The following is a 27,041-nucleotide window of genomic DNA, read 5'->3' as shown; positions in this document are numbered from 1 at the left end:
AGAAGCTGTGGCTGCCCCATCCCTGGCAGTGTTCAAGGCCAGGTTGGACACAGGGGCTTGGAGCAACGTGCTCTAGTGGAAGGTGTCCCTGCCCGGGGCAGGGGTTGGAGCTGGAGGACCTTTAAGGTTCCTTCCAACCCTAACCATGATTCTACATGTGGCATCCCTGGAGACATTCAAGGACATGCTGGATGTGGTTCTGGGCAACCTGATCTAGATGAAGATGTCCCTGCTCACTGCAGGACCTTTCCAACCCAAACCATTCTATGATTATACATATCTTACATTAAATACTCTTCTTTGAATTATTCTGAGTTCATTTTCCCAAAGCATTAGAAAACACCCTTTATTTCCTTGATTATAAAAAGTATCTGCACAGCTAAAGAAAAATTGCCATCAGCTGGAGAAAATAACAACTTAGAAAACAGAAATCTACAAATCTATTGAGTAATAACTTAAAAACCAGGTCAACTGAGAACATTATAATGACCACAGACAGAAGAGAGTGTGTCTTTCATATAGCATAAAGGAAGGGATTTCCTGCTGTGCTGATTTACTCTAGCCATGGTGTCCCACCTTCACAGCCAGAACAACTATCTGCTCTCAAGATGCTCCAAAGTCCGATTGATAGTAATGGAATTGGCACACAAATCACAAATGGTGGGAACTCTCCCTGGAGTAAAGCCCATCAGACCTGCGTTACTTCACCCAACATTTGCAACAGTTCAGAAACTTAAATCTCCCTGAAAATTGGCTTAAAATATTTATTAATTAAAAAAGTTAAATATTTATGTATACAAATATGATGAGAAAAATCTCATGCAGACTTTTCACATACAGCAACATAACTCATACTGTGATGGTTTTACAAATTAACTCCTTTTCGGACCGCTGACAGTGAAGCGTTGCTACCACCCGTGTGCCCAAAAGCACCATCCACGCTAAGTTGAAAGCTAGTTCTGAAACTTAGAGTCTTCCTATGGAACATATGCCAAGATTTCCACACTCTTCACTAAGATTAACAATTAATATCTTATTAATACTACTCAGAGAACTGGACAGAGACGTATGAACACCGGGTAATGGATTCCTGCATACCACTGTGCCTCCAAATATTTAGGGTAATGCGTAAAGTTGCCAAAAGATTGCTTTAGATAATTCCCCTAAATGATGGAAATATCTTGAGATACTTATGGATGGCATCTGCTTCTGCTTAATTATAAATCTGCATTGGATTCATAATTTGTGTATATTACAAGTAATTTGCATAATTAAAACAATTAAGGGATTGACATATCATGGCAATTAGAAATGCATCAAACTCTGGATGTTGTACAAAAGAGAGCTTCAATATGAAACATTAATTCTTTGAGAACAAAATATCCTTCAGATTCCTGCAGAAAAGCCTTCCCAAATTCAATATATGTTCAACAAACTCTGCTTGGAGGAAGTTTTCCTCAGGGATCCCCTCTTCTTCATCAAGCAGTCCCAAGTTTAACCCTGAATGCTTTTGCCTTCATGTGAGTTCCTTACTGCAGTCCCAGCCTGGACCTGTGTCTTTATTGCCATTTTCAGGAGATTTTATCTCATTTTCCGTAGCCTTATCCTGTTTTCTTTGTCCCTCTTTTTAAGAATAAGGATGAACTGATTGAAAAAGTGCTCCTGGTCCTTCTTCTTCTGCACGAGCCGGAACCGCTGGTCTCTTCCATATTTCTCTGCAAATTCTTTGAAGGTTGTTCTGTAGAACAGAAACACATTTTAAAGCTGTGACATGGCCAATCCACTCTCAGACTCTTCGACCTGGATCTCACTTAACTTTTCATACAGACACTAAACTCAACGATGTTCTGGGCGACCTGCCCTTACTCAATTTGCCCGATGTATTATTAACAAATATAAGCTTTAAAAATAGCTGTTTTAAGAGCCGCAAAAGTTAGAGAAGCTTTAAAAAGTTTAATTTAGGAGGAAGAGTTTAGACTGGATCTTAGGCAGAAGCTCTTCCCTGTGAGGGTGCTGAGGCGCTGGCATAGGGTGCCCAGAGAAGCTGTGGCTGCCCCATCCCTGGCAGTGTTCAAGGCCAGGTTGGACACAGGGGCTTGGAGCAACCTGCTCTAGTGGAAGGCGTCCCTGCCCATGGCAGGGGCTGGAGCTGGAGGAGCTTTAAGGGCCCTTCAACCAAAAGCATTCTGTGAGTCTACGAATAAATTCCATACAAATTAACACTCCTTCTGGATACTCTGATATTTGACAGAAACATAATGGTAAACCTGGGACGAAGGAGGCAGGACAATGCCAGACCAGCCCAGGCTTTGGGCTCACGGATCAGCCTGCAAGTTAAGTTCACTTTCTGATCTAAAAAAATCCAGGTGATAGTTGACAGGACATTTTTGAATCATTAACACAGTATTTGCTGCACGCCAGGTTACTGCAGCTTTAATCTATGCCTGCCTGTACTTCTGGCCAGTATTTCAACAATTAGCTTATAACAGAGCAGAAAACCAGGACTGTGGCTAATTGCAAACAAATGCACTTTGACTGCACCACACCTGATGAAACACCCACTAGTTTCATCTTACCTAAAAATAGCAAAAAATTAATTGTAGCTCCAAGTGATGGGCACAATGTAATTAAAACCCACAGGGAGCTTTGCACGAGGACTTTGTCATCAGGTCCAGCATTTTCCACTGCAAACATGGTATCTGAGAACAGAAACATTCACTGGTGTCTTGCTCGGATGCTTCTGCTAATCCCAGTACAGGTCCATAGGTCCCGGTCTGAGAGCAGCATGGTGAGCACTATAATGAACTGGCATCATAATTTACAGACCACCAACAAGGGTTTTTATTTAAATGTCTGGACTTCATATATTTTTATATACTTACATATATAGGACAAGGGGAATGGCTTGAACCTGCCAGAGGGAAGATTGAGATGAGCTCTGAGGCAGAAGCTCTTCCCTGTGAGGGTGCTGAGGCGCTGGCACAGGGTGCCCAGAGAAGCTGTGGCTGCCCCATCCCTGGCAGTGTTCAAGGCCAGGCTGGACACAGGGGCTTGGAGCAACCTGCTCTAGTGGAAGGTGTCCCTGCCCGTGGCAGGGCTTGGAGCTGGAGGAGCTTTGAGGTCCCTTCCAACACAAACCAGTCTGTGAGTCTATGGTTCTATGATCCCTGTCAAAGCAGGGAATAGCACAGGGACACTGGAGATGCTCCAGGCTGATGGGTTTTCTCTTGGCAATGCCAAGCCCAACTGCCTGGTGCTCTGGCTGGTCCCAGAGCCAGTGCCAGGGATGCTGTGATGGGACACCTCTGCCCCGTGCTGCTGCCTGCTTTTCCTATCAATGACCTTGCTCAGTCACTGTGCTCTGTCACATGAACTGTGCAATTCTTATTCTTGGCTGAATCAGAGCTCTAAATACTGTGCAGATTTGTAAGAGTCACTTGGGAAAAGGCCTGTTTTCTTCTTATTGGGAATATTTTTGATTTATTTATCTCTGCATATCAAAATCAAGCCAGACACTGCTGCTGGCACATGAGTTTCTTTGCTGCTGTGGTCTTGCAGTCAGCTCAACAGAAACATTCACAAGCAAAATGTTCTCTGTCCTTGAGGCCAGCACATTGCTGGTACCAGTGTTTAGTTGCTACATTAGCCCAGAATATTCTCAGTTTTGTTGTAAAAAGCCTGTTATGACTCCCACACAGCCTGATGTGTTGTTTGCATCCACGTGTCTGGGCAGGTAGTGCTGTACAATTACCCACATATTTGAGCAGAGAAAACTAATTTCTCAGTTCCAACAATTTAATTGGATTTCTAATATATAAACCTTTATTTCCATATCATTTACAAATGAGAAAGCAGCATCCTCAGCTCTGCATTCTCAATGGTGCAGTCTGGGGTCCATTACTTAAAAAGCAATGTAGAAAAATAGATTATTTCACTGCACGCTTTATTTTAATTTAGTGATGTGCCATTAATATTAACTTGGCTGAATTATATTTGTCCTCCATCAAAAGGCAAACCTAAATGGGTTTTCACTAGTTACACCTGTATGCCTAATGTAAATGAGGTTTAATACATATTGATTTTATATAACTAATAGATATGTGTGTGTTCTATAATTATAACATATATATATCCAGATAAAATAAAAGTGTTATGCAAAATACTGCATACTGTGAATAAGAGAGAGAAAAAGGAATAGAGAAGGATGGAATGTTCCCTCTCCCAATAATATAACAAAATATTGTAAAATAGTAGGGAAGAAATGTCAAGCCATGTATGTACAAGCTGGATATGAAGAGTCTGCTCAGTGTTATGGCTTTCTGAGGCTGATAAGCACAGGCTAAATGAGAAAACTTATCTCAACAACTCTTCATAAGGCAATGCCATACCTTGGTGATACCTTGGATTCTTCAAGGAGCTTTTTAAACTCTTCTTTGGCTAACAATAACTTGTTTTTCTTCTCTTTGTACTCTTCTCTGATCCTGGTCTTGACAAACTGTTCAAATATCTTTCCAAGAAAGGGAAACAAGATACAGTGTTTATTAACAAAGCCTTTTGGTATTTAGACTTCATCAAAGGGCTGTCAATCTCCAGACCTGCAGTTCTTATCTGCCCTCATAGACTCAACGTGCAGCTGAACCCACTTCATGCAGCACCAACTTCGTGTTCTCACAAAACAAGTAGATAAAAAAAGGTACAATGTGGACAGATAGCATCTTCCTCCAAACATGGAGAGCAACATAAATCACAGCTCCTGACTCCAGTGCCTTGCTCGCATTTTCATGCTCATAGCTCTATTTTTGTGCATCTGCACCGCTGACTGCCACTGTTTACTTTGGATCGTGCATCTTTCCCAACTTGCTGGAATTCCTGAAGATGTCTGTAAGTTTAAACATCAATGTTCTGTAGTTTACCCCCAAATAGTGTGAAGACCTTTCAGATCAGTTATCAAACCCCATGAGCTTACACGATTCTCTGTACACATACACCTGAAAGCTTTAACGTGATTGCAGTGGTCGATGACCTTCCTCTATCAGTATTTGGCAGCTAAAAATGCAGCAGGGCCTCAGTGCTGGGAGTTTTGGTGTCTTGAAAAGGAACTAAGGAGTTCACTATGGCACAAAGTTCTGCCAACTGCTTTAATCACATTTTTAATACCAAAAATCGGGCCCTGCTGGTTTCACGCTCTGAGAAGTGGCACACTAAGTTGTTGAATAAAAGCCTCAAAGTGCTATTAGCTTTCCATATTCACCATCCTTCTCACCACAAATCACATACATTAAACGTGATTACTACAGATACTACCACAGTTGCTTCCTCATCAGCCATGAGGATGTACAGGTGTGAATCTACATGTCATGAAAGCTAAAGTAGCCAACTTACAACTGGTATTTAGCATGGTACGTGGAAAAGGGAAGAAATAGCACTGGAAAAGTAAATACATGAAATAAGTACTATGAAAACACCAGGAAATCTAAATTCATGATACTGAATGCAATTGTGTAAGTTGAGTGTAAAGGGAGATGCAAAAATAGAACAAACAGAGTAGGTGACACTATTGCTTGGCCTTTCTGCCATCAGTGAAGTTATCATAAAGGTAATAAATCAAAATTAGCAGACAGCTCATTATTTTAATACATTTGCTCCTTTACCCTTCACTGTTCCTTGCTTATATATAGGAGCATCTTTCAACTGCTAATAACCCCTTGGAAACCACTGGTGAGTGCACAGATGTTCAATAAAGGATCATTACATCCCCCAGGCTGTGTGAGGACCCCGACCGAGAGCAGAGCTTCCACTCCTGGATGTCAAACCCACCTCAACACAAGTTCAAGTCAAGAGGACATTTGCAGATCACAGACAAAACACTTTTCCTGCCCCTTCCTACCTGACCATGGAGAGAAGGAAACTACAGTACAGCCAGCTATGCTCATTCTCCTTTCCCCTTTCCTTTCCCTTCTCCTTTCCTTTCATTTTCCCATGCCTTTCTTCTTTCTTTTTCCCTTTCCTTTTTTTTCCTCCTTTCCTCTTTCCTTTCCCCTTTTCTTGCTTTTCCCCTTTCCTTTCCCCTTTCCTTTCCTTTCCTTTCCTTTCCTTTCCTTTCCTTTCCTTTCCCTTGTTCCCTCCCTTCTGTCCCTTTCCTTCCCTTTCCCTTGTTCTTTCCCTCCCTTCTTTCCTCCCTTCCCTTCCCTCCCTTTCCTTTCTCTTCCCTTCTTCATTCCTTCCTTCCTCACTTCCATTGTGAGCCACTTTTCACCTCCAACACTCTCCAATATCAATTAATCTGCATAATTTAGAGAGTTCTCAGGCACTCGCTCTTCAGGCCACACACCAGCAGCCGTGAAGGTAAATGTTTCCATAAACCTAAATAATGTCTTCTACTAATTGGAGTTGCGCTTCAAGAAGTACTTTCATTAAATCAGGCATCTACTCTGCCAGAGTCTTTATCCTTAAACTACTTTTTGGAGGAAAATGGGGTCTAATTAAACAGCATTACTCATAATGAACATCTGGAAATCTTACTTGGAGCTTAGCACCGACAATATATTACACAGCTGGCACGTGCTCCCACACACTGTCTTTTTAGCCCTATTTGGCAGAAGAGCAACCAACGATCACTCTCTTCCACCTTAGCTCTGAGCCAACCTTTAGCTGATGGCAAGTTTCTACCTCCAGGATTGACAGTGACTTCCCTTCCATAGCCCTTCACTTGAGTATGAAGCCCACCCCACGGAGGAGGTCCCCCTCAGCAGTGCTTCAAGCACATTATGTGTATTCATGATGTATTTTTATGATACCATCTCCAAAGCTGATAAAAAGAAAGAAGTCAAAAATCTGGACTGACTCAGCATGGTTTAGGTTTTGTCCTTGCTGATTCCCTGAAATCAGTACAAAACTCCCTGCTTGTTCTCTTGCCTAGCAGCATTTTCCATTCTAGCAGTTTCTCTTACATTTTCATTCCCTTATTTCCTTACTATTTTAATTCACTTTTTTTTTCTTAGGAAAGAAAATACTGGAAAAGGAATAAATGTAGATGTAACATGCCCAGTCCCTCAGTAAATCCCCACAGGAAGCTCTCTGGTGAATCATGAGACAACACAGCCCCCAGTGCAATGGAATAGGAATAAGAACATTTGTCATTGTGTTGATTTAAAAAAAGGACAATTCCATATTCAAAGTTCTTCCCTCTCCAGGATAACAAAAGACTGTAGGGAAGAGAAATACCCATGGAATAGAAGTATTCACCTTCTCTGCAACAGCCTTGCATCTCCCCTAAATTTTTTAGACTAATCTGCAGCCCTCGGGTCCTTTTAGATCCCCAGTGATGATTAATGCCCAAATAACCAAGGCAGCAAGGAGCCCACTTCCCTTTGCAGCCTGCCAGGAAAGCTAAACCCTCTCAGACACTGACAGAGCCTCAGTGTTCTCCATTTCTCTCTAGCAAGCTTAGTTATTGCAAGATACAGCAGTAAATAACAGCAAACTCCCAGAAAATATTCTAAGTAATAAAAATGAAGTAGTCTCTCTACAGTATTTAAATAATTCAGAGTGGAAACATTGCTTTATGGCCACTTCCCTTTCTACAACCCAGTTTCCCAGCCTCAGTAGTTGTTGTTCCTACAACCCAAGAGCCTGTGGCTCATCTCCATGTGCAAACTCACTCATCACTACTTGCTTTCCTAAGGAGACAGCACTTTCCTATGAGCGAAGACTGAGTTATGAGTCTCACTGAAGAACTCAAAAAGACATTTTAATTTTATGCAATTCCCTTTATCCTGCCAAGATAATTCCTCTTTTATTACACTTCATTTGGGAGACATTTGTCGCCAATCAGGAGCTATGCTGGAGGCAACACTCACCTGCTTACGTTCCTCTGAATTTAGCAGAAGGTAGCGCGGATCAAACACGATTTTGTGCAACTCTTTTTCCCACGTAGAAAAAGCTGAAACCTGTGAAATACACAAACACAGTTGCATTAAGGAATTTTAATAAGGATGTGAAAGAAGAAAATGTTCCAAGGTGAAGCAAAAGAGTAGTTCAGAAAGCTAATGAAACCCCTAAAGGATGCTTCAGAGAAGTTGGAAGTTGAATTTTAATCAGTTTCTGGCAATGCTGTGGTCACCCCCACACCATTACTATTGATTCGCTCTAGGACATCTCAGGGAGTAGCTGGGAGCGGGTCATTCCACATTTTTGATGGAAAGAATCCATAGCAGAAAGGAAAATGCCATTTTATTATCCCCTTCGTACAACAGAAGCATCAATTTCCAGTTAAGCAATTATCTCAGCTTTAACTCCCCTCCTCTCCACAACTGAAATTATAACCCAAATGAGCTGTCAGTGCATGCACACACTGAGCAACTAGGTGCGAGCACCTTCAAGATACTAGAAAAGGGGAGATTGAGATGAGCTCTGAGGCAGAAGCTCTTCCCTGTGAGGGTGCTGAGGCGCTGGCACAGGGTGCCCAGAGAAGCTGTGGCTGCCCCATCCCTGGCAGTGTTCAAGGCCAGGCTGGACACAGGGGCTTGGAGCAACCTGCTCTAGTGGAAGGTGTCCCTGCCCGGGGCAGGGTTTGGAGCTGGATGAGATTTACGGTCCCTTCCCACTCCATCCATCCCAGGATTCTGTGATTCTATGCTTCAAACACCAGTTTTTATGGGAAATGTGCCGCTTCCCTCCAGCAGCACGGCTGTCGCATCTCCAGTTTGAGGCTTTTCCCCTCTCCCAAGAAACCCAGCTCTCCAGAGCAGGACCCAGGGAGTCCACCCGAGCCCCCAGCATGGCTCACATTCTTGCAGACACATGGAACAAGAATATCACACTCCTACAGAGCCTCTCCCACATTCTCCCAAACCGCTTTAGGGTCTACGGGCTGTAAGGACCACTGTGGAACCGAGCAGGTCCCTCTCATGCTCAGTGCCCTGTGCCAAAGGCTTCTACAACACAAGACTCTGGGAGCGTAGGACTGAGATCCCCAGCCTGGTTTCTGTGCCTTGTACAACATCACTGTTAATTAGTTTGTTACAGAAAACTCTGGAGTAACATAAAATATTCTAATCACTCATCTAATTACAAAGAAGAATAAATTCACTGAAAAAATTAAGTATGTGAAGTATAATTAAAATAGAGCATGGAAATTTAATGCCCAAGCAGGAAAGCTCTGATGAAGCAAAGTGGGTTTATAGATCACTCTCCATGCCCACACGGGTGGCCGAGTCCTGAGGTTTGGTGTTTCCTCTTGGGAAGGTTCATGGATTCAGAACCACACTGAAGAACTTCCCCCCTTCAGAAGGATCAAGCAGGAATCCTTGGGTATCTTTTACACACTTGGACATCAGCTTCGTTCCCAGTACAAATGCCAGTTAGAGCTCAAAGCTAGTTAAGCTTGGGCTAGTTTATCACGTAATAATTCACAGAATCATAAAATCATGGAATGAAATTCCAGGAGGGTATCAGAGATTCCATTTTTTCCATAGGAAAACTCGCGACAGACTTTACAGTGCCATTGTCTTGGAGCTACACCAACAATCTCATAAATTGTCACAAGAAATACTCTTCTGTTGCTATAACTGATGCAGGATTCAGAACCACGCTGAAGATCTTCCCACCCAGTTCAAGGCCTTTGTAATGTCACCAAGGAACTTCTTGAGAAATAACAACATTATGAGAAAATGGCAGGAGATGCTCATTAAATAACCAGTTTAAAATAACACTGATTGATGGCCTCACTTTACGTCAAGTCATTTCAAGCAGCTGGTGCTAACCAGTGGCTTCTCTGGACCTTTAAAAAGTGCACAGGGCAAAAGCAAAGTAAGCTTTTAACTCTGCATCTTAAATAATAGCAAATCCAAGCAGTAGATTTCCTCATTTTCTTGTTTTTATAAGCAAGTCTGACTCACACTGGAAACACTTGAGGAATACTATTATAGAACACCCCCAATGCTTTCGATTTTGACTTACTGCCCCCTGACTTAAACGATGCCAGCAGATGTCTTTAACCAGTATTCGTTTATGGCACTTCTGCATTTTTTAAGCATAAATAACAAAATGTGTTAATAAAGCAGGTCTGGCGTGGAGATAATTTACACTTGAGCTTCTGGAGCTCTAATTATCTACCTTTAAAGCCTGCTGATTACTAGTGATAAATATCACAGGCTTTGCTGCCTAACAACAGACACCTTGGATATTTATTCTCTGTAGAAATTACATGAACTTCTCTAGAATACGTATTTGCAGAGAGTTGGAGGGAGGTAAAAAGCCTGCACACACTGCTCCACTACACACCCATTTACAGTGTCAGGATTAGGACCTAAACCTGCTGTGCTTACTATTCCTTCAGGCACAAAATGATCACTTCTCTGGGACTGTTCAAGGGCAGGTTGGACACAGGGGCTTGGAGCAACCTGCTCTAGTGGAAGGTGTCCCTGCCCATGGCAGAGGTTGGAGCTGGAGGAGCTCTAAGGTCTCTTCCAACACAAATCAGTTTGGGATTCTATGGTTCTGGATGGCCAGTAAGAGAATTTGGGATCATAAGAGTTTGTGGTGACGAAACCTCCCCCATTTTAAACAAAGCAAAGAGCTTGATAGCACCATTCCTGAGCCTGGTGCTGTCTTTCAAGTGATGTACATGATGTATCTCTTGTTCCTCGTTCATAGCTTCTGCGGCTCATGTGGGACCCCGGGGCTGGTGTGTGACTGTGGTCCCCATGCCCTGCTGAGCCACTGGTCTGTATGGGAAGAGCTGCCACCTCTGGTTATCTTTGGGTCTGTCTACAGCAATTTACCTGGAACTGTACCTGCAAATGGCTTCCAGTTCCACATGACCACATTCGACTGGATGGCATTGGAAGACCAGCCACAGTAGAGTATCACAAACCCAGCATGGTTAACAGACAGAAAAACCCTCAATGATTCTTCATTTGACTGCTAAGCCATAGCTATGAAATGATTCCTGTAGTGGTCCTAGATGCTGCTTTATCTTAATAAATGGCATATGTCAGAGAAAGCAAGCATGTTTCTTACCCCTCTCTCCAGAAGCATGTCTCGGAAATGAGTGATGCGCTCTTCTAGGGGAGGTGTGACCTGAGGTGCTGATGTCTCCTCATTTTTCTCCTCCGTTTCAGCCTTTCCCTGGTCAGCAGCTTGGGAATTTTCTGTTCTTTAACAAGGTAAGATAGACAATAGTTCAGTAATTGCCAGCTGGGGAGGGGACTTTCAGCCCTCCCAAGAAAACCCTCCAGGAGGTTGCTCACAAGCAGAGGTTGACAGCTGAGAAGTTACCCAGCCCTGCGCTTTGTTATTGGATCATGGGGCTCACGGGCCCTGCCAAGGGACCTCTGACAGCTCGTTATGTGGAAGGATGCTCCACTGGTGTGACCACAGAGGAACCCAGCACCACAATGCTAGGATCTATTTCAAGCTACAGAAACAGTACAACTTCGTATGAAATTTGTCAAGGAGCGGAGACTTGAAAGCAGTGACCCAAGAGACTCTTCTTGGTTTATTTTTCCTTGCTCTGTTTTTGTGCCCCAAACCTTGAAAGTCAACACTAATCTTTATTTTATGTTCCCATGCACCCCACAAGCTCGCTCCTAATGGAAGAAATCCAGCAATGCACAAACCTGCCAATAAAGTATCAGTGAAGAATCTGCCCTTTGTCTGTGTTTATCCTGGCAGCCCATTTCCAGGATTGCATCCGATTAGGATAAATAGGTGTTTCTGATAAAATACTATGTATTGCCGGAGTCCCTCTGCCTGCCAGAACCCCCTGGATAAAGGCACGTACATAGCATTGCTGTGCCCCATCCCTGGCAGTGTTCAAGGGCAGGTTGGACACAGGGGCTCGGAGCAACCTGCTCTAGTGGAAGGTGTCCCTGCCCGTGGCAGGGGTTGGAGCTGGAGGAGCTTTAAGGTCCCTTCAACACAAACCAGGCTAGGATTCTATGAATGAATTCCATACAAATTAAGACTTTTTCTGGAAAGATCTGGAGTCTTCACGAGGTTCAAGTGAGGATAATGGAAGTGCGATGATTTCATATTTGCCTCCTACTGGCATGACTGCGTTTTCCACTGAAGCAATTTTCACCACTGCAGAATAATACCTAGTTTGAAATTTCAACAGGAAAACATTATTTTGTTTCCAAGCAAATGAATTAATTAGTCTGGAAAGTGGTGGGTTATCTTCCTTCTGCAAATAATGACATTACACTCACATTTATCCTAAAATGATGCTGTATTACTAGTGATTTGAGAGATACCAAATTGGTTTTCTTCACAGATTGACAGTATCTTTTACACTGTGACAGCAAATTTTAGTCTGTGACATGATCCATGAAAGGCCCAATCCAATCTCTAGTAGACACAAAGTGCTTTTTCAAGCCCAAACTGGGAGAAATACAGCACCCTGCTCCACCAGCCAAGCACCAGAAGAGGCCTTCTTTCCTTCAGTCCTCCTTACGCAATTGAAAACTATGCTGCAAATCACACTGACTTCTTTTCTCGTGGCAAAAACAACAATAATGAATACAATCCAATAGGGAATAGAACACAATAAAGAATTTTCTTTAGGAAATAATACAATAATCTGCACAAAAACCTGTGTGATTTCCCTCTCAGATGGACACACATGGGCAGCCTACTAGCACAATCTTGGAAGCCTGGAAAACTTAACACGGATAGGGCAGTGAGATGTTCTTATGCAACTGCGGAACCCACTGACAAAAGAAGAGGCAATGGGCACAAAGAGGGAAATCCATCTAAGCACAAGAAAAAGCTTTTTTACTGTAAGGCCAGTGGGCTCTGGGGCAGGCTGCCCAGGGAGGCTGTGGGGCTCCAGCCTTAAAGCCGCTCAACCCCCCCCTGGAGCTGCTGGGAGCAGGGAGACAGAGACATCCCCAGACCTGCTGTCACTGTGAAGCAACCCCAGAAGACCCAAGTTTCTCTGAAGATTGCTTTACTCTTTGTATTAACCTGCTCTAGTGGAAGGTGTCACTGCCCATGGCAGCGGGTTGGAACTGGGTGAGCTTTAAGGTCCCTTCCAAGGATTCTGTGATTCTATGAAGGTAAGGTTCTCAGAGCTTTAAATATCCTCTCAATGAGTATCTTGCCACAAATCTCAAGTACAATAAAGGTTGTATTATTTGTTATGCCATACATAAATATAACATAATATAAAGACAAAAGATAGCATAAACAGCAGGTGATATAAATTCATTATCACATGCTATTCAACTTGTGTTGGCATAAAGTCACAACTGAGGGTTGCTTTGCAGTGCTGTTCTGCTGCCTGTACCCAGAAAACATTGCTGGCAATCCAAGGTGCTGGCCACCATCCTGCTGCATTTCTGATGTGATTGTGCTTTTAGCTTGATTGCTGTATGATTTATGCTTATATATGTATATATATGTATCTATGTATCTATAAATACATACCACAGGAATGATGCTACAGTGCATTAAGTGGGAGAGTCATGCAGCATCTCTGCAGTGGGCTGAGACTGCCCAGCTTGAGCTGCATTTACCTATTTGCTTTGGGGAAAAGATATGTATATGGACATGTATTTCTGCAAGTAAATACAAGATAAATTCTGCAAATATCTACAAAGATGGTCCATATTTGGGGCTCTTAATTTTGACAATGTTCCGTTGAGTGTAAAGAAAATAAGAGACCGAACAACCCAAAGTTAGTCTTCTGAGTAAGTAAGTCATGGAAACCCACTGAAGATGAGATAACATTCCTTACCCACAAATGGACAGTGAAAAAGGCACCCTTGATACAATAACCTGCATTTTTGTGGAGTTCTATGAACAAGTTTCTCAAGTTTTAGAATTCTACTTAGGTACATTAATGGAAAGGTGTTTCCACATTTTCTCAGCCAGTCACTAAAAGGGAATCCCCGTAATAGCACATGTAAAATATCCACCTCTATACACAGGTCATAATGCTGGCCCAATACTATCACACCCACTGACATCAGAAGATGCATTCTTAAGTATTTTATACTAAGTATAAACTTCTAGACTGTATATGAACACTAAATACTATGTAAATAGGAAAAGTACATATTTAGTATATATACAGTATAAATAGACTCTCTTATACCAAGCATAAAATGCTTAAATAGCCTGAGCATTCCACCTGGGAGTATCTGATTCTTCCCTCATAACAACACAAAACCACAGAAAGTCTTCATGAGGTCAGAGGAACCTCCCAACGTATCAAGATAAGAACAGCAATAACAAAGAATTGAATTATCTTCAATATAGTCACTTGGAAAACACAAGACATTTGTTGTGCTCACTCCTCACAATGCCCTCAAAATATAACACACTATTTATGCAGAGTTATTTTACAGGTTTATTTTTTAATGGTCCAAAGCAGTATCTTAACCATAGCAGCCAACGCCAGCTGCAGCTTGGTTAACTAGCATGAAATGCCTCGAAGGTACTCCTTAAAACACGAACTGTTTCTTTCCTTTTCTTGCTGTTCTGGCAAAGCGTGAGGCAGTTGCTTATTTGGCACATGGGGTTTTTGCCTGTTACTTCATCAGAATTTGAAACACACATGGAAATAAAGGTCAAATGAAAGCACAATAACAGAAATACCTCCGGATATTTCTGAGCCGGCAGCCTGGAAACACTGACACCAGTGGAAAACAATCATCGGTTTCACTTCAATGAAGATAAAGCTTTTATTCAATGTCTTCGAAATAACGACATGTATCTTTATAATCTTTTTTTTAACCATTTCAAAATAAGCATGAGTTAGACAAAAATCGATGGATTTCATGGGAAACAGAGATTATAGAGAATCATGGGGTTTGATGAAGACTGGCTACCTTAAGAGTGACTTTCATAAGTAGTTATCCACACATAAGAGTAGAACTGTGTTTCTCTTTACATTTATTTGTACCAGATATTAGCTTCCCAACATTACATATAGATAAGTAAACTTTAGAACTTACTTATTTCTCTTAGTTTTGATGCTAAGATCATCAGTTTCATCCCCTGGGCAAGAACTAACACATTTGTCTGCTAAAAAGAAATAAATAGTTATTAGATTTGAACTAGATATATGGGAATACAGACTCCTCAAATTAACCTTTCCTTCCCTGCCTTTGGCTGCTGCTGAGGTATTTGCTATTCTTCCCTCTCCACAGAGTGCTTTAAAAATAACACATCTTTCATCAGATCCTCACAATTGCCTTCACCCAAATGAAAGTGATAGCAATAAACCCAACCATTGCCATTCTGAAAAGCTCCTCATTTTTCATTTGTGACATGACTGGTTTAAATCTTGTTATGGTTTCACCTGATCCTCCCTCCTCCCTTCCCTTAAAAATGCAACTACAAAGGCATTTCTGCAAAATTATTTCAGTCCTGGCAACCTGAAGGATTCAATAGCAGCATCTTAATACCAGAACTTCCCTCCTCAGCTCATTCCTCTTTCTTATATAAGCAAATATAACGCTGCTATTCTGGAATCCTACCACCAGTGCAGCAAGGTTGCGGAGATAGCAACAACCTCCATGCTCCTTATGTCACAGATAACTCCAAGGCAATGTTATGCTCCTGGCTTGGCCTGGACAATCGTCCTTGGAGGACTCTTAGGTTGCACTGTCATATAACAAATGTGAAACACACGGAATAGATAATGTATTTCTGGAAATACTTTTTCTTCAGGTATACAAGCTGCAGTTTTCATCACAAATCAAACACACAGACCACCAGAAGCCACGTCCAAGCAGTGCTTGGTTTGTGCTAGGGATGCCAGTAGTTCACCAGGAATCAGTTGGGAAACGTAATAATCAAGCTGTACGTGGTTAGCTTGGGCATATCAGAAACACTAAACCTCAGCCTTTCTGTGTTAGCCTGGTGATGAAAACATGTCTTGCCATGGAGGAAACTCTGAAAAAATAAATAAAGCTAAAATTGAACTTAGGTTAAGGAATGAAAAGGTTTCAGTAACTTGGTATAGTGAGATCTGGTCTCACTGAAGTCAGATGAAGCTCCAACACATCTGCTACAAAATGGGTCCAATCTCCGCATCACTGGAGATAATAGAAAATTGGCCATTTATTTCAAGTTTCAATTTAAGAATCTTCTTCTTAGCTCATTTTGTTTCCCTATTTTAGGTAAATGACATGTTTATTAGTGCGCTTCCAGCAAATGCTACTTTTTTATAATAAGTGCTTGAACAAAGCATACACTAAATCACGGCACAAGGAACAACAAAACCCAAATGGCAGCTGCAGTGTTGCAGTGAGGGAAGACCAGGAACAGAGAGCACATAAGGAGGAAATACAAAGGGACAATGTACAAGCTAGGACATAAAATGTTAATACAGAGAGATGAATGGCATTCCGAAATAAGGAGAGTTTGATCTCAACATTGCTGACAATATATGAGCATTATGGATACATAAATGACTTTGATAATGTTTTAAATAAACACAAGGTCACTGGAGCTATTACCTCTTCTTGGAAATTGCTCTTTGGGATACTGATTACAAACACAAAGAAAGAAAAACCAGCCTGCAACGGAGTGAAATTTAACAGAGAGGTTATAAAGCTGTTTATCAGGAGGTGAACAACATGGGGAGGCAGCAGTGGTCTGAACCTGAAGGAATTCTGAAGGTAAAAATATGACGAGTCATATTTTGAAGGTAAAAATATAACATATCTGAAGGTAAAGATATGACATAGTACTTGATGGTGTTTTCCAAGAGAGATGAAGGTGACTGGGCAAGCACAGTCCTGCTCCTACCAAATTACACCACTGATAAAGAAAAGGAGAAGCCATTTGTCACATCACAGCTAGCTTATCCGGAGCTGGATAGAGGATGTACGCTTGGACATTATGGAACCTGACGGGATGTTCCTTTACTAAAGCATGGTAGTGGTGAGAAGCCTGGCCAGGTCAGTGGCTCTTTCCCATTCAGCATTTCAACAGGACAAGAGCAAACTCACTGGTGATGACAATTCCATGAAGTTCTAGAGCTACTTGAAAAACACAAATTTGAAGCCATATTAAGACAAAATCTTTCACAGGTTTCTGAAAAGGGTATAGAATTTCTAAATTTGGCTGGGAAAAAATAGGTCAACTCTGCATTTATACAAACAAATCTTAGCCACCGTATAGCCTTCAGATAAAAGAGCTCTGACATACAAAGAGAGTACAAGAAAGCTGGAGAGGGGCTTTGGACAAGGGCCTGTAAGGACAGCACAAAGCGAATGGCTTGAACCTGCCAGAGGGGAGACTGAGATGAGCTCTGAGGCAGAAGCTCTTCCCTGTGAGGGTGCTGAGGCGCTGGCACAGGGTGCCCGGAGAAGCTGTGGCTGCCCCATCCCTGGCAGTGTTCAAGGCCAGGTTGGACACAGGGGCTTGGAGCAACCTGCTCTAGTGGAAGGTGTCCCTGCCCGGGGCAGGGGTTGGAGCTGGAGGAGCTTTAAGGTCCTTTCCAACCCAAACCAGTGTGGGATTCTGTGGTTGCAGAGTTTACTTCCATCTGCTGGTTCCTGACACACGTCAAGTTCTCCCAGCGAGCAATGACAGCCTCCCAAATCCTTCTCACTTTCCCTGCATGACTGACTGCTGTGGTTATACTGCCTTGGATAAATGGAACAAGATTAGAATCAGCATCATCACTTCAAATTTCAGTGCAATGGAAAGCTCAGTAAAACATGACAAATGGTATCTATAGTCTCACTCAGGAACCTACTGATTCACGTTGCACCGCTGGACCTCTGCTAAGATTATAAACTGACTTTGAAAGGGAAGAGAGGCAGCCAAGCACAAAATCTAATAATTGATTTAAAGCTTTGAGGAAGAGTATTACCTGACAGTAATCCTTCCATGAAATCACTGCCCCAATCTGACAGTCTACCAAGTTTAGAGCTTATTAATGAAATCATACAGCTAATCCCAGCCAAGTCATGGATTCCGGTTCCATTTCCAGAACAAAGAGGGAACACCAGCTTTGCCCAGGTGAGTTAAAGCATTATCAAGTCATTGGCCACATGCAAAGATCTGATCAGCAATGCTGTAGAGTATGTATCGCATGTAAGCCTGGGAGCTTTCCTACACTATTTGTAGGAACCGTGCTTCATACTTGTGTCCGAATGCTAGAGGGTCCTAAATATTTGTGGGAACAGACTAAACTAAATCGTAACTGGTTTTGAACAGGGATCGCACCAACTCTGAACCACAGCGCCGTTATCTGAGGCCAGAATGTCAGGTTTCTTTTAATTAGCTGAATAAAGAACCTCCTCAGCCTGAACACCCAGAGAAACCATTTGAGCAGAAGAAGGAATAGGAATAGATAAAAATGGGGGGTTTTCCATTGTAATAAGACAGATATTTCAAGGAATCTTTAAGGGAAAATAGGGATATTATGGTCAGTCTGTCACCCTGGTGATGTCCCCATGGAGGGGGTGGGGGTGCCAGCCGAGGGATGGCCTGATGGGAACACATCAGTAATGAGCATACAACATAAACCTCAACACCTCATACATCTCCCTAAGAACTAATGCTAAGTGGAAGTGGAGTAATTGATAAATGAGTAATTTTGCATTTATGCCTAAATTATAACTGTACTTGATCTTTCAGCAGAGGGAGGCACAGACAACCCCCGGCACCCCATGAAAAACTACTCTGCCAACTTCTTTTCGTGCCTGTGATATAAGAATTCCAATTAAAACTCAGCAGCACCAACTCAACTAAATAAATTTGGCAACCATTGTTGGAAGCACACAGCTCATGCGTTATTTATTTACTCCAGATTCCGAGCTAAGAGAAATGGTAACAAATAATTCCTTTCACCTCAGCAGCTCGTATATACTAATTATAACCTGACTCTCTCAAATACCAAGCAACCACAATTCCCAGCTATCTCAAGGCAGATTAAGACTATTAGCAATGATGAAAACCATGGTCACAAAGCAACTGGTGCATGAATCAAATCTGGGTGGTACATATAAGTAATAAATAGAAAGGATGGAACACAGAGCAAAAAATACATTTCGAAGCAGCACATATCAACCATGACTTTAGACTCTTCTCTTTAATTACAGACCATGAACAATGACCCTCAGTTTTGTCCTTGGCCATCATTCCTCCTGGTCAGCAATGAATTGGTCTTTCAATATATCCTGGACTAACAAACATGTGCCATATTTTTCTCCTGAAGAATGAACTTCAGGCTTTGGAAGTATGAGACATACAGCTGAAGTTCTTCAAGCCACAGACACAAATGATACATAAAAGAGCACCTGATGATTGAAACATATACTGAAAAACGTTATGTCATTATGTGGGGATAAGAGCTAACAGAAAACCACTCTTTGTAGCTTTTTTATCAGCACACTTCTGCTAACACTGATAAGATAAATCCTGATTATCATTCACTTTTATCTACCTGCAGGCAGTGTTTCAAGTCCACATAGACATGCTCACAGCCATTAACTGGGAGCTGTGCCTGTGGATCAAAGCATGTGGTCTAGGTCTTACTGGCACTGCTCCCACATGAAAGCCAACATAAGGCATCAGGAAACAAAACGATCACTGACACCCCATCCCTGGCAGTGTTCAAGGCCAGGTTGGACACAGGGGCTTGGAGCAACCTGCTCCAGTGGAAGGTGTCCCTGCCCGTGGCAGGGGTTGGAGCTGGAGGAGATTTAAGATCCCTTCCAATACAAACCAGTCTGGAATCTGTGGCATGGAGCAGCTCCCAGTCCCATGGAGTCCACAAAACCTGGTGAAACATAATCTTTGGAGAGCAGCGTGGTGGAACAAATTATGGAGCCAGTACTGCACAGGCTGCCATGCTGGGCTGCTCCTGGGCTGCTGACCAGCACGGACAAAGTCTGGCCTGAACAACTCCAGTAAGGAGAGCAGGGAAAAAGATGGAACATTGGATGAGAGAGGCAGGCTGGGAAAACTGCCTCCATGAACTGGCTGTGTTAGGAATGACTGGATAGCAAATACCCTGATCACTGACCAGCCAAAGGGTGTATTTAAACTGTATTTTCAACCACTGAGCACACAGTCCTGCAGATCAGCAGGTTGTTCTTTAGCATGACTAAAGAACAGGAATTCAGCCTTTAGAAGGTGTCTGCAGCGTCACGTTTAGATGGAAGCATCCACTTTTCCACCAAACCATTCAGCACTCATCAGAGATTTACTACAGGGATTTTCCTCCCCCCCCCCCAACTTGGTTGGATAGTAATTAGCTATGGAGCATCTCCCTCTGTGTAACAGCTGAATAATGCATTGGTAATGCATTCCTAATGTACATCTTGGAAATAAGTGTAATAAAACATAAAGACAGTGTCTTCTGAGATGTACTGTCTACATCAAAGATTGATCCAGTATAAGAAGGCACCTGGTTCTTCATTGCCAATAATGAGAACACTCTATCCCCCAGCTCAGCATTTCAGTGGAAATAAGGATTTTGCAATAAACATCAATTTTAACGCAATACTTTATATGAAATCCCCAAAGGAAACCCACTCTAATTACAGTTATCAAACTTCCTCTGAATGCATTTAGTGACCACGCTTCACTCCATATTTGAGTTTAAATAGAGGCAAATAATCACAGGGCTTTAGTTACTTGCTGCAGCTTCCAGCTTGCGCTTGTGAGGAGGATCCTCGATGATCCGGTTTATGTCGCCGCGGTGCTTCAGGTCCACCGGCTTCTCCCAGACTGACAGCTGCATTGTAGGGTTGAAGAAGAAGACCCGGTCATCTCCAGTCCAGACTACACACCTATTCCAAGTGATAGACTATGCTTAGATAACGTCAGGTACACCCACAAACAAGCAGTTAACCCACAGCTGGCTTATTGCACCCCTGTTTGCAGAATGTGGGTTGATGCTCCTCTTGGATTGACAGCCTGCTCCGTTCCAGCCCACGCCAGTCACCTCAGGTAGGATAAAATGCCATAGAAATGGTCTAAACACCCCCAAAAAAAGCAGTAGGGGGAATATTCTATCACAGAATGGAAAAAGAACCAGATGAAGAGGAGCACTGTGGTGCTCACATCAAGAGAAGCCAAAGGAAAACACATTTCATGTTCTAAAGACACAGCTGAGAGCAGCAAGTGCAGTAGCCTCAGCACTGGGGCTGGGTGCCCATCACCTCGATGGTCTTGATGACCATGGGCTGGTGCTCTGCCTGCTACTAGCAGGGAGAAGGTGCAACCACGGCACCCCTGTGGCATCCCCATAGCATCCCAATGGCATCCCTGCTGGCTCCCACCATGCTCTCGCTGGGCAGGTACCACCAGGCACCGCAGAAATCTGCCACAAAGGTTTAGGTTGGTTTTTATGGGCTCTTTCCAGTATGAAAACCACGGCCAAGTGCTGCTGAACAAACTGCAGCTCCGTGGCTCGGACACTTTAAATATGCACAGCAGCACTTCAACTTCTTGTCCTGGCATCAATTTTAAATCAGGTAAAGTAACATGAAAATAAGCATCACACCATCCTTAATAGACATTCAAACCCCCCAAGTTGTACTTCACTACATCTATATACTAAATATACTAAATCTATATGTAAATAAACAACCAGAATATCAACCTCAAACCCACACGCTCTGAATCATAATGAAAAATAACAAACACCATCCACACACTTTGACTTCCTCATGTACACGAACACTTATAATAGGAAAATATTGGTCTCTCTGAAGCATAACCTGGAAGGAACAAATCTTATCATTAGAAGCTCTGATGGTTTATTGTTATTAAAAGCAGGAACAAAACTGGTAAAAGAAGTCTGGTCTGGGTATAAGATTGCAAACATGAAAATGCTCCATCACTGTGGAGTGCTATAATAAGACAACCCAAGACACCCTGTGTTCCATGGTAAGACATCACCACTGATCTTGCCCAAACATGCAATGAAAGATGCACAACCCCTGGAAGAAGCCATGGAGGAAGCTGCAGGGTGCTGGGAGCAATTTGGTATAAGTGTGTTTCCGAGCCTGAAATTCCCTGTCATTATGTTCAGTGGAGTTAAATGATCTCCCAATAAACAGGAGCACAAAACTGGTTGTACAAACCCAGCTGTGGGCTTGAGGCACACCCCATGGAGGTTCTGGCACCCTGGATGCAGCGATACAGATGTGACAAATATTTTAATAACTTTATTTTGATGCATAAATGTTTTGGATCACAAACAGCTCCACAAGACAGATTCTCTAATCCTCTGTTAGGGGATGATTATCATAGAATCCCAGAATGTTTTGTGCTGGAAGGGCCCTTAAAGCTCCTCCAGCTCCAACCCCTGCCACGGGCAGGGACACCTTCCACTAGAGCAGGTTGCTCCAAGCCCCTGTGTCCAACCTGCCCTTGAACACTGCCAGGGATGGGTCATGGAAACACACGTTCTGTCTCTGGGGGAACGCTTGTGCTCAGTGCTCCTCTGGCCTTGCACGCAGATAGTGATGGTGCTCCCTGACCTCCAAGTATCTCCATGTCTCATGTGCCCTCACCTCAGGTTAGAAACTCTGGGGTCCTTTGTTGACACCTCTTCACTTTCCACAACTAATATAATTTGACATTTAATTTAAGATTAAAGTCCCTTTCCCCCTGTAACACATCACTTCTTCCCCTTTGGTATAATAACGTTTCAGTTATCCACAGGGGACTGTGGTATTTTGTTTCAGTCACAGAGCACAAGCTGGAAGTGCAGACATTGTTATGTTCATGTTCCCCTTTAGTAAACTGTATTTTAAGAATGAGTAAGGGCACAAGATAATTATGGTGGGGTTTTTTGTTCCATAAGGTGGGCAGGGTTTGCTAACACGCCTGAAAACTTTCTGCCATCAAAAATGATGGTCTAGCTTCTTCTCACAGGAGATGTCACATTGACCAATGGTCTCTACACACTAAACAGTCCTCTGGAAACCCAGAAATGTTGGATTCTCCTTAAGAGACTAAAATATCACAAGTTTCGATCTGAGACGGGTGCACTTGGGCAGAAGTCCTGGATGACCACTGCCTGCCCAGCAGATGTGGCTGGAGAAGGGGGTGCTGTGAGATCCCACTGTGGGTACCACCAGCTACTGCTCTTCCCTGTAAGAAGGAGGAACCATAACCTGCTTATGACACTGTTGGACTCAAATGGCTCCTCTGCACTACCCTACATAGTAGCAACCGTCAAGGAGAGAAACGACTGATGTATGTTACATATTATGATGTTGAGACTAAGTAGGATGTTGGACTGTGCTTATAACACTGGTTTATAAAATGGCACAATATAATAATAACAAATAATAGCTGATACCCATGTGGAGTGCCTTACCCAAAGATCCCACAGGTAGGACAAGGGGAATGGCTTGAACCTGCCAGAGGGGAGATTGAGATGAGCTCTGAGGCAGAAGCTCTTCCCTGTGAGGGTGCTGAGGCGCTGACACAGGGTGCCCAGAGAAGCTGTGGCTGCCCCATCCCTGGCAGTGTTCAAGGCCAGGTTGGACACAGGGGCTTGGAGCAACCTGCTCTAGTGGAAGGCGTCCCTGCCCGTGGCAGGGGTTGGAGCTGGAGGAGCTTTAAGCTCCCTTCCAATCCAAACCAGCCTGGGATTCTATACCAGCCACTAAGTATAACTAATTCTTATGAGCTTCGGTTACCCAGACTGTAGTTACCTGAATAGGAACATGGTCAGGAAACTTGGATCATGAGACACATGATTAATGAGGGAAAGCTCCAGTGGAAGCTCAGACAGGAACCCAGCTTTTCTACTTGACACCCAGGGCAGCCTTCCTCATGTAACAGAACACTAATGCATTTCTGGCAAGGGAAACAGCACTGCTGAATGGCTTTTAGCAATTGCTTACCATGGTGATCCCGGCACTGGAGTGGATGCCACGGGCTTGTTGCCGTTGGATGTGCTGTCATCCTCATTTACTAGTTTAAAAGAGTGCTCCTTGAAAGACAGATAGAGATTAGTCAGCAAATAAAGCCGCTGCAGAAGGCTGTTACTGCTACACAAATCACTCCCTTTAACTTGAAGTGGATCACCCTCATTGCCATTATTCCACAAGGGGCTTTATGAACAACCAGCTACCTCGAGAACAGCCCAGATAAACAGGGAATCATAAAAACATCACCTGACTTACAGCAATAGGAATGAAACACCAGCACACGTGCTTTTATCCATGAGCTCACTGGGGAGAGCGGATATAACTGCATATTGCAACCCGAGATGCAGGGATCCCCCCATGACAGGGCCAGGCTGTTTGGATGGAGTAACAGGCAACGCAGGAAGTTGCACGGTGCAGTCAGCAAGTCCAGGCAATATTTTATCAGCCGAAGAACAGCTATTTATTGTAGTAGCTTATGGAAATGAACTGCAAGGGAAGGCCTGGGAGGAAGGCAGTGATGTAGCTCAGTGCAGTATCAAAACACAAGAACCACAGAACAGGACCACAGATGGGTTTGTGTTGGAAAGGACCTTAAAGCTCATCCAGTCACGGGCAGGGACACCTTCCACTAGAGCCGGTTGCTCCAAGCCCCTGTGTCCAACCTGGCCATGGGGCAGCCACAGCTTCTCTGGGCACCCTGTGCCAGCGCCTCAGCACCCTCACAGGGAAGAGCTTCTGCCTCAGAGCTCATCTCAGTCTCCCCTCTGGCAGGTTCAAGCCATTCCCCTTGGCCTGTCCCTACATCCCTTGTCCAAAGCCCCTCTCCAAGTTTCTTGTAGGCCCACTTTAATAAAGAGGTTTTATTTGAGGACTGTGCAATTATCTGCAAAGGAGAGCTATGGAAATGCACAGCAATTTAAATCAGTAACACCAAAAGGGGCCAGGAATAAATTCTTTCTTGCCCCTGGGGCTGATACTGCAATAAGCAGCACAACACCCACCGAGGGGATGATCCTGCCCTGAGCAGGGGCTGAGCCACCTCCACAGGTCCCTGCCACTGCAGTGAGACAGCAAATCACACACTGGTTTTGTGCTTCAGCTTCTCAGCACATGAATTGTTCCGTGGGCTGTGTCACAGCTCCACATATGCACACACACCCCCACCCGTAGACTCACTTCTCCTCCAGTATGGGGAGAAAACCCAGCTGTGAGCATCCCTCCTCCGATACCCCGGCACTACGGTGACAGAGCTCCTATAAACCGAGATAATCTAGATAGATAGCTCTTTAGAATCAACCCTAGGAGCTGATTTCAGCAGCAGCACAGCTCAAGCCAGAGGCAGTGGTTTATCCTGACTCAGATTGTGTGGTTCAGTAGTTTAAACAGGTTTAAAGAGGTTTTCAAGAGAAGAACCCCGCAGACCTTCTCGCCAGCGCTGTGCACAGGGGTGCTCTTCCTCTCCGTGTGTAAGATCAAGGTCGGTGGGCAGGAGGATCGACTTGATTCTTTGCCATTATCTGTGAGGGGAAAGGATTTCTTTTTAACGGGCAATAAATACCTTCATAACAAGGCACAATTGGTGAACTAAACCCAACCCCTCCCTGTGGCTCTGGGTGTCTTCCCCTCTTTCTCGTCACTCAGTCCTCTATTTACACACATACGTGTGTGCTGAGGACTGCACTGCCTGTCTTAATCTCATCTTGTGTTTTAATGGGACACATTCATACAGTTCAGAGTCAGGAGTTTATTGCTCTGAAATTTTTATCCTCCTTTCCCTGAAGCTGGAACAGAGCAGAATCCTGTTGCGTGAGCTCTTGGTTGGCTCCTCATCCATCCCCATGCCCTCCAGCCAGTCACTGACACAGGAGGTGACACCTCCTCCTTGTCTTCCCTGCATGTCCTTCCCAAAGAGCCTGTACCCTTCCGTTCCAATGCTCCAGGCACAGAAGCCATCCCACCATATCTAAATGATGCCAATAAGGTCATAGCCCTGCAGCCATGCACATGTCTGACTCCTCTTGTTTATTCACAGAATCCCAGACTGGTTTGAGTTGGAAGAGACCTTAAAGCTCCTCCAGCTCCAACCCCTGCCACGAGCAGGGACACCTTCCACTAGAGCAGGTTGCTCCAAGCCCCTGTGTCCAACGTGGCCTTGAACACTGCCAGGGATGGGGCAGCCACAGCTTCTCTGGGCACCCTGTGCCAGCGCCTCAGCACCCTCACAGGGAAGAGCTTCTGCCCAAGAGCTCATCTCAATCTACCAAATAATGATGATGGTTCAACTCATGTATGACAAAATCTGCACACGTGATGTATGATCATCATCAAAACCTTTCTGTGCCTGGGGAGTTCCAGCACAGCAGTTAAATTGCCAAAGGAGGCTCCAGCATCTCAGGAGTCAGGAGCGTGGTGATCCCTCCCCACCAGCTCTGCATCCACGCTCCACCAAGCCATATACACTGCACAGGCTCCTTGCAGAGCTCAGATGCAGCTTTGCACTGCAAATACAGGCTGCTACTACCAGTATTAGTATGCCATAATGAGAGCAAATCATGACATACCTTACACCTTATCCATCCTTATCCTACTCCAGTTACGGAGCACTTCCTGTCTGCCAAACAGACAAACCTTTGGTGTAGTAACTTCAAGAAACTCTTTGCAAGCACTGCTGTTGTAGGACTGCATATTAGAGTGCAGATTCCTATGGTAAAACACTATTCAATTCATTTCAAAATTACCCAGACTACAGCATAGGCAACACATAACAGCAGCTGCACCAAGGGAAAGGTGGACCCTGAGCCGTTTGCTTCACCGTGGAATATATCATAATGATAAATATTTAAAAAAATGTCATTTTTCTCAGAAAATGACTTAATTTTTACGGGCAGCGAAAAAGAAGCTTTACAAATCATAGCAATTAATTTCCACATTAAAGGAGCTAGGAGTAGGGAGCAGCTAATACACATCAAAAGGGTCTCTAAATTTATCTTTCTTCCCTAGACATTTGGTAATTGGGAATCAAAGTGATAAGGGGCACGTGGGTCTTTGAACGTGGAACTATCACACCCAGCTTCAGCCAGGCCCCGAGCACTGACTTCCACAGAGTGGAAGGAGAGCCAAGGACCAAGGATGCTTCCTGCATGCACTGCCCTGAGAGCTCTGGAGCCACAATCA

General features: G+C 43.7%; 1 protein-coding gene across 1 annotated transcript; it reads right to left on the bottom strand.

Annotated features, from left to right (window-relative positions):
- Positions 1-1,581: 1,581 nt before the first annotated feature.
- Positions 1,582-25,425, bottom strand: TCERG1L (transcription elongation regulator 1-like; the record flags this gene model as incomplete). The annotated part of the gene is made up of 8 exons (XM_010011290.1): positions 1,582-1,738; positions 4,389-4,507; positions 7,860-7,949; positions 11,023-11,158; positions 14,964-15,033; positions 20,611-20,765; positions 23,841-23,929; positions 25,290-25,425. Coding segments are annotated over 8 exons (952 nt in total), but the record flags the coding sequence as incomplete, so codon positions are not given.
- Positions 25,426-27,041: the final 1,616 nt, after the last annotated feature.

Source organism: Nestor notabilis, unplaced genomic scaffold (assembly GCF_000696875.1).
Source record: "Nestor notabilis isolate BGI_N333 unplaced genomic scaffold, ASM69687v1 scaffold12983, whole genome shotgun sequence".
NCBI lineage: Eukaryota > Metazoa > Chordata > Aves > Psittaciformes > Psittacidae > Nestor > Nestor notabilis.
This window is presented reverse-complemented; position numbering and strand designations above follow the sequence as displayed.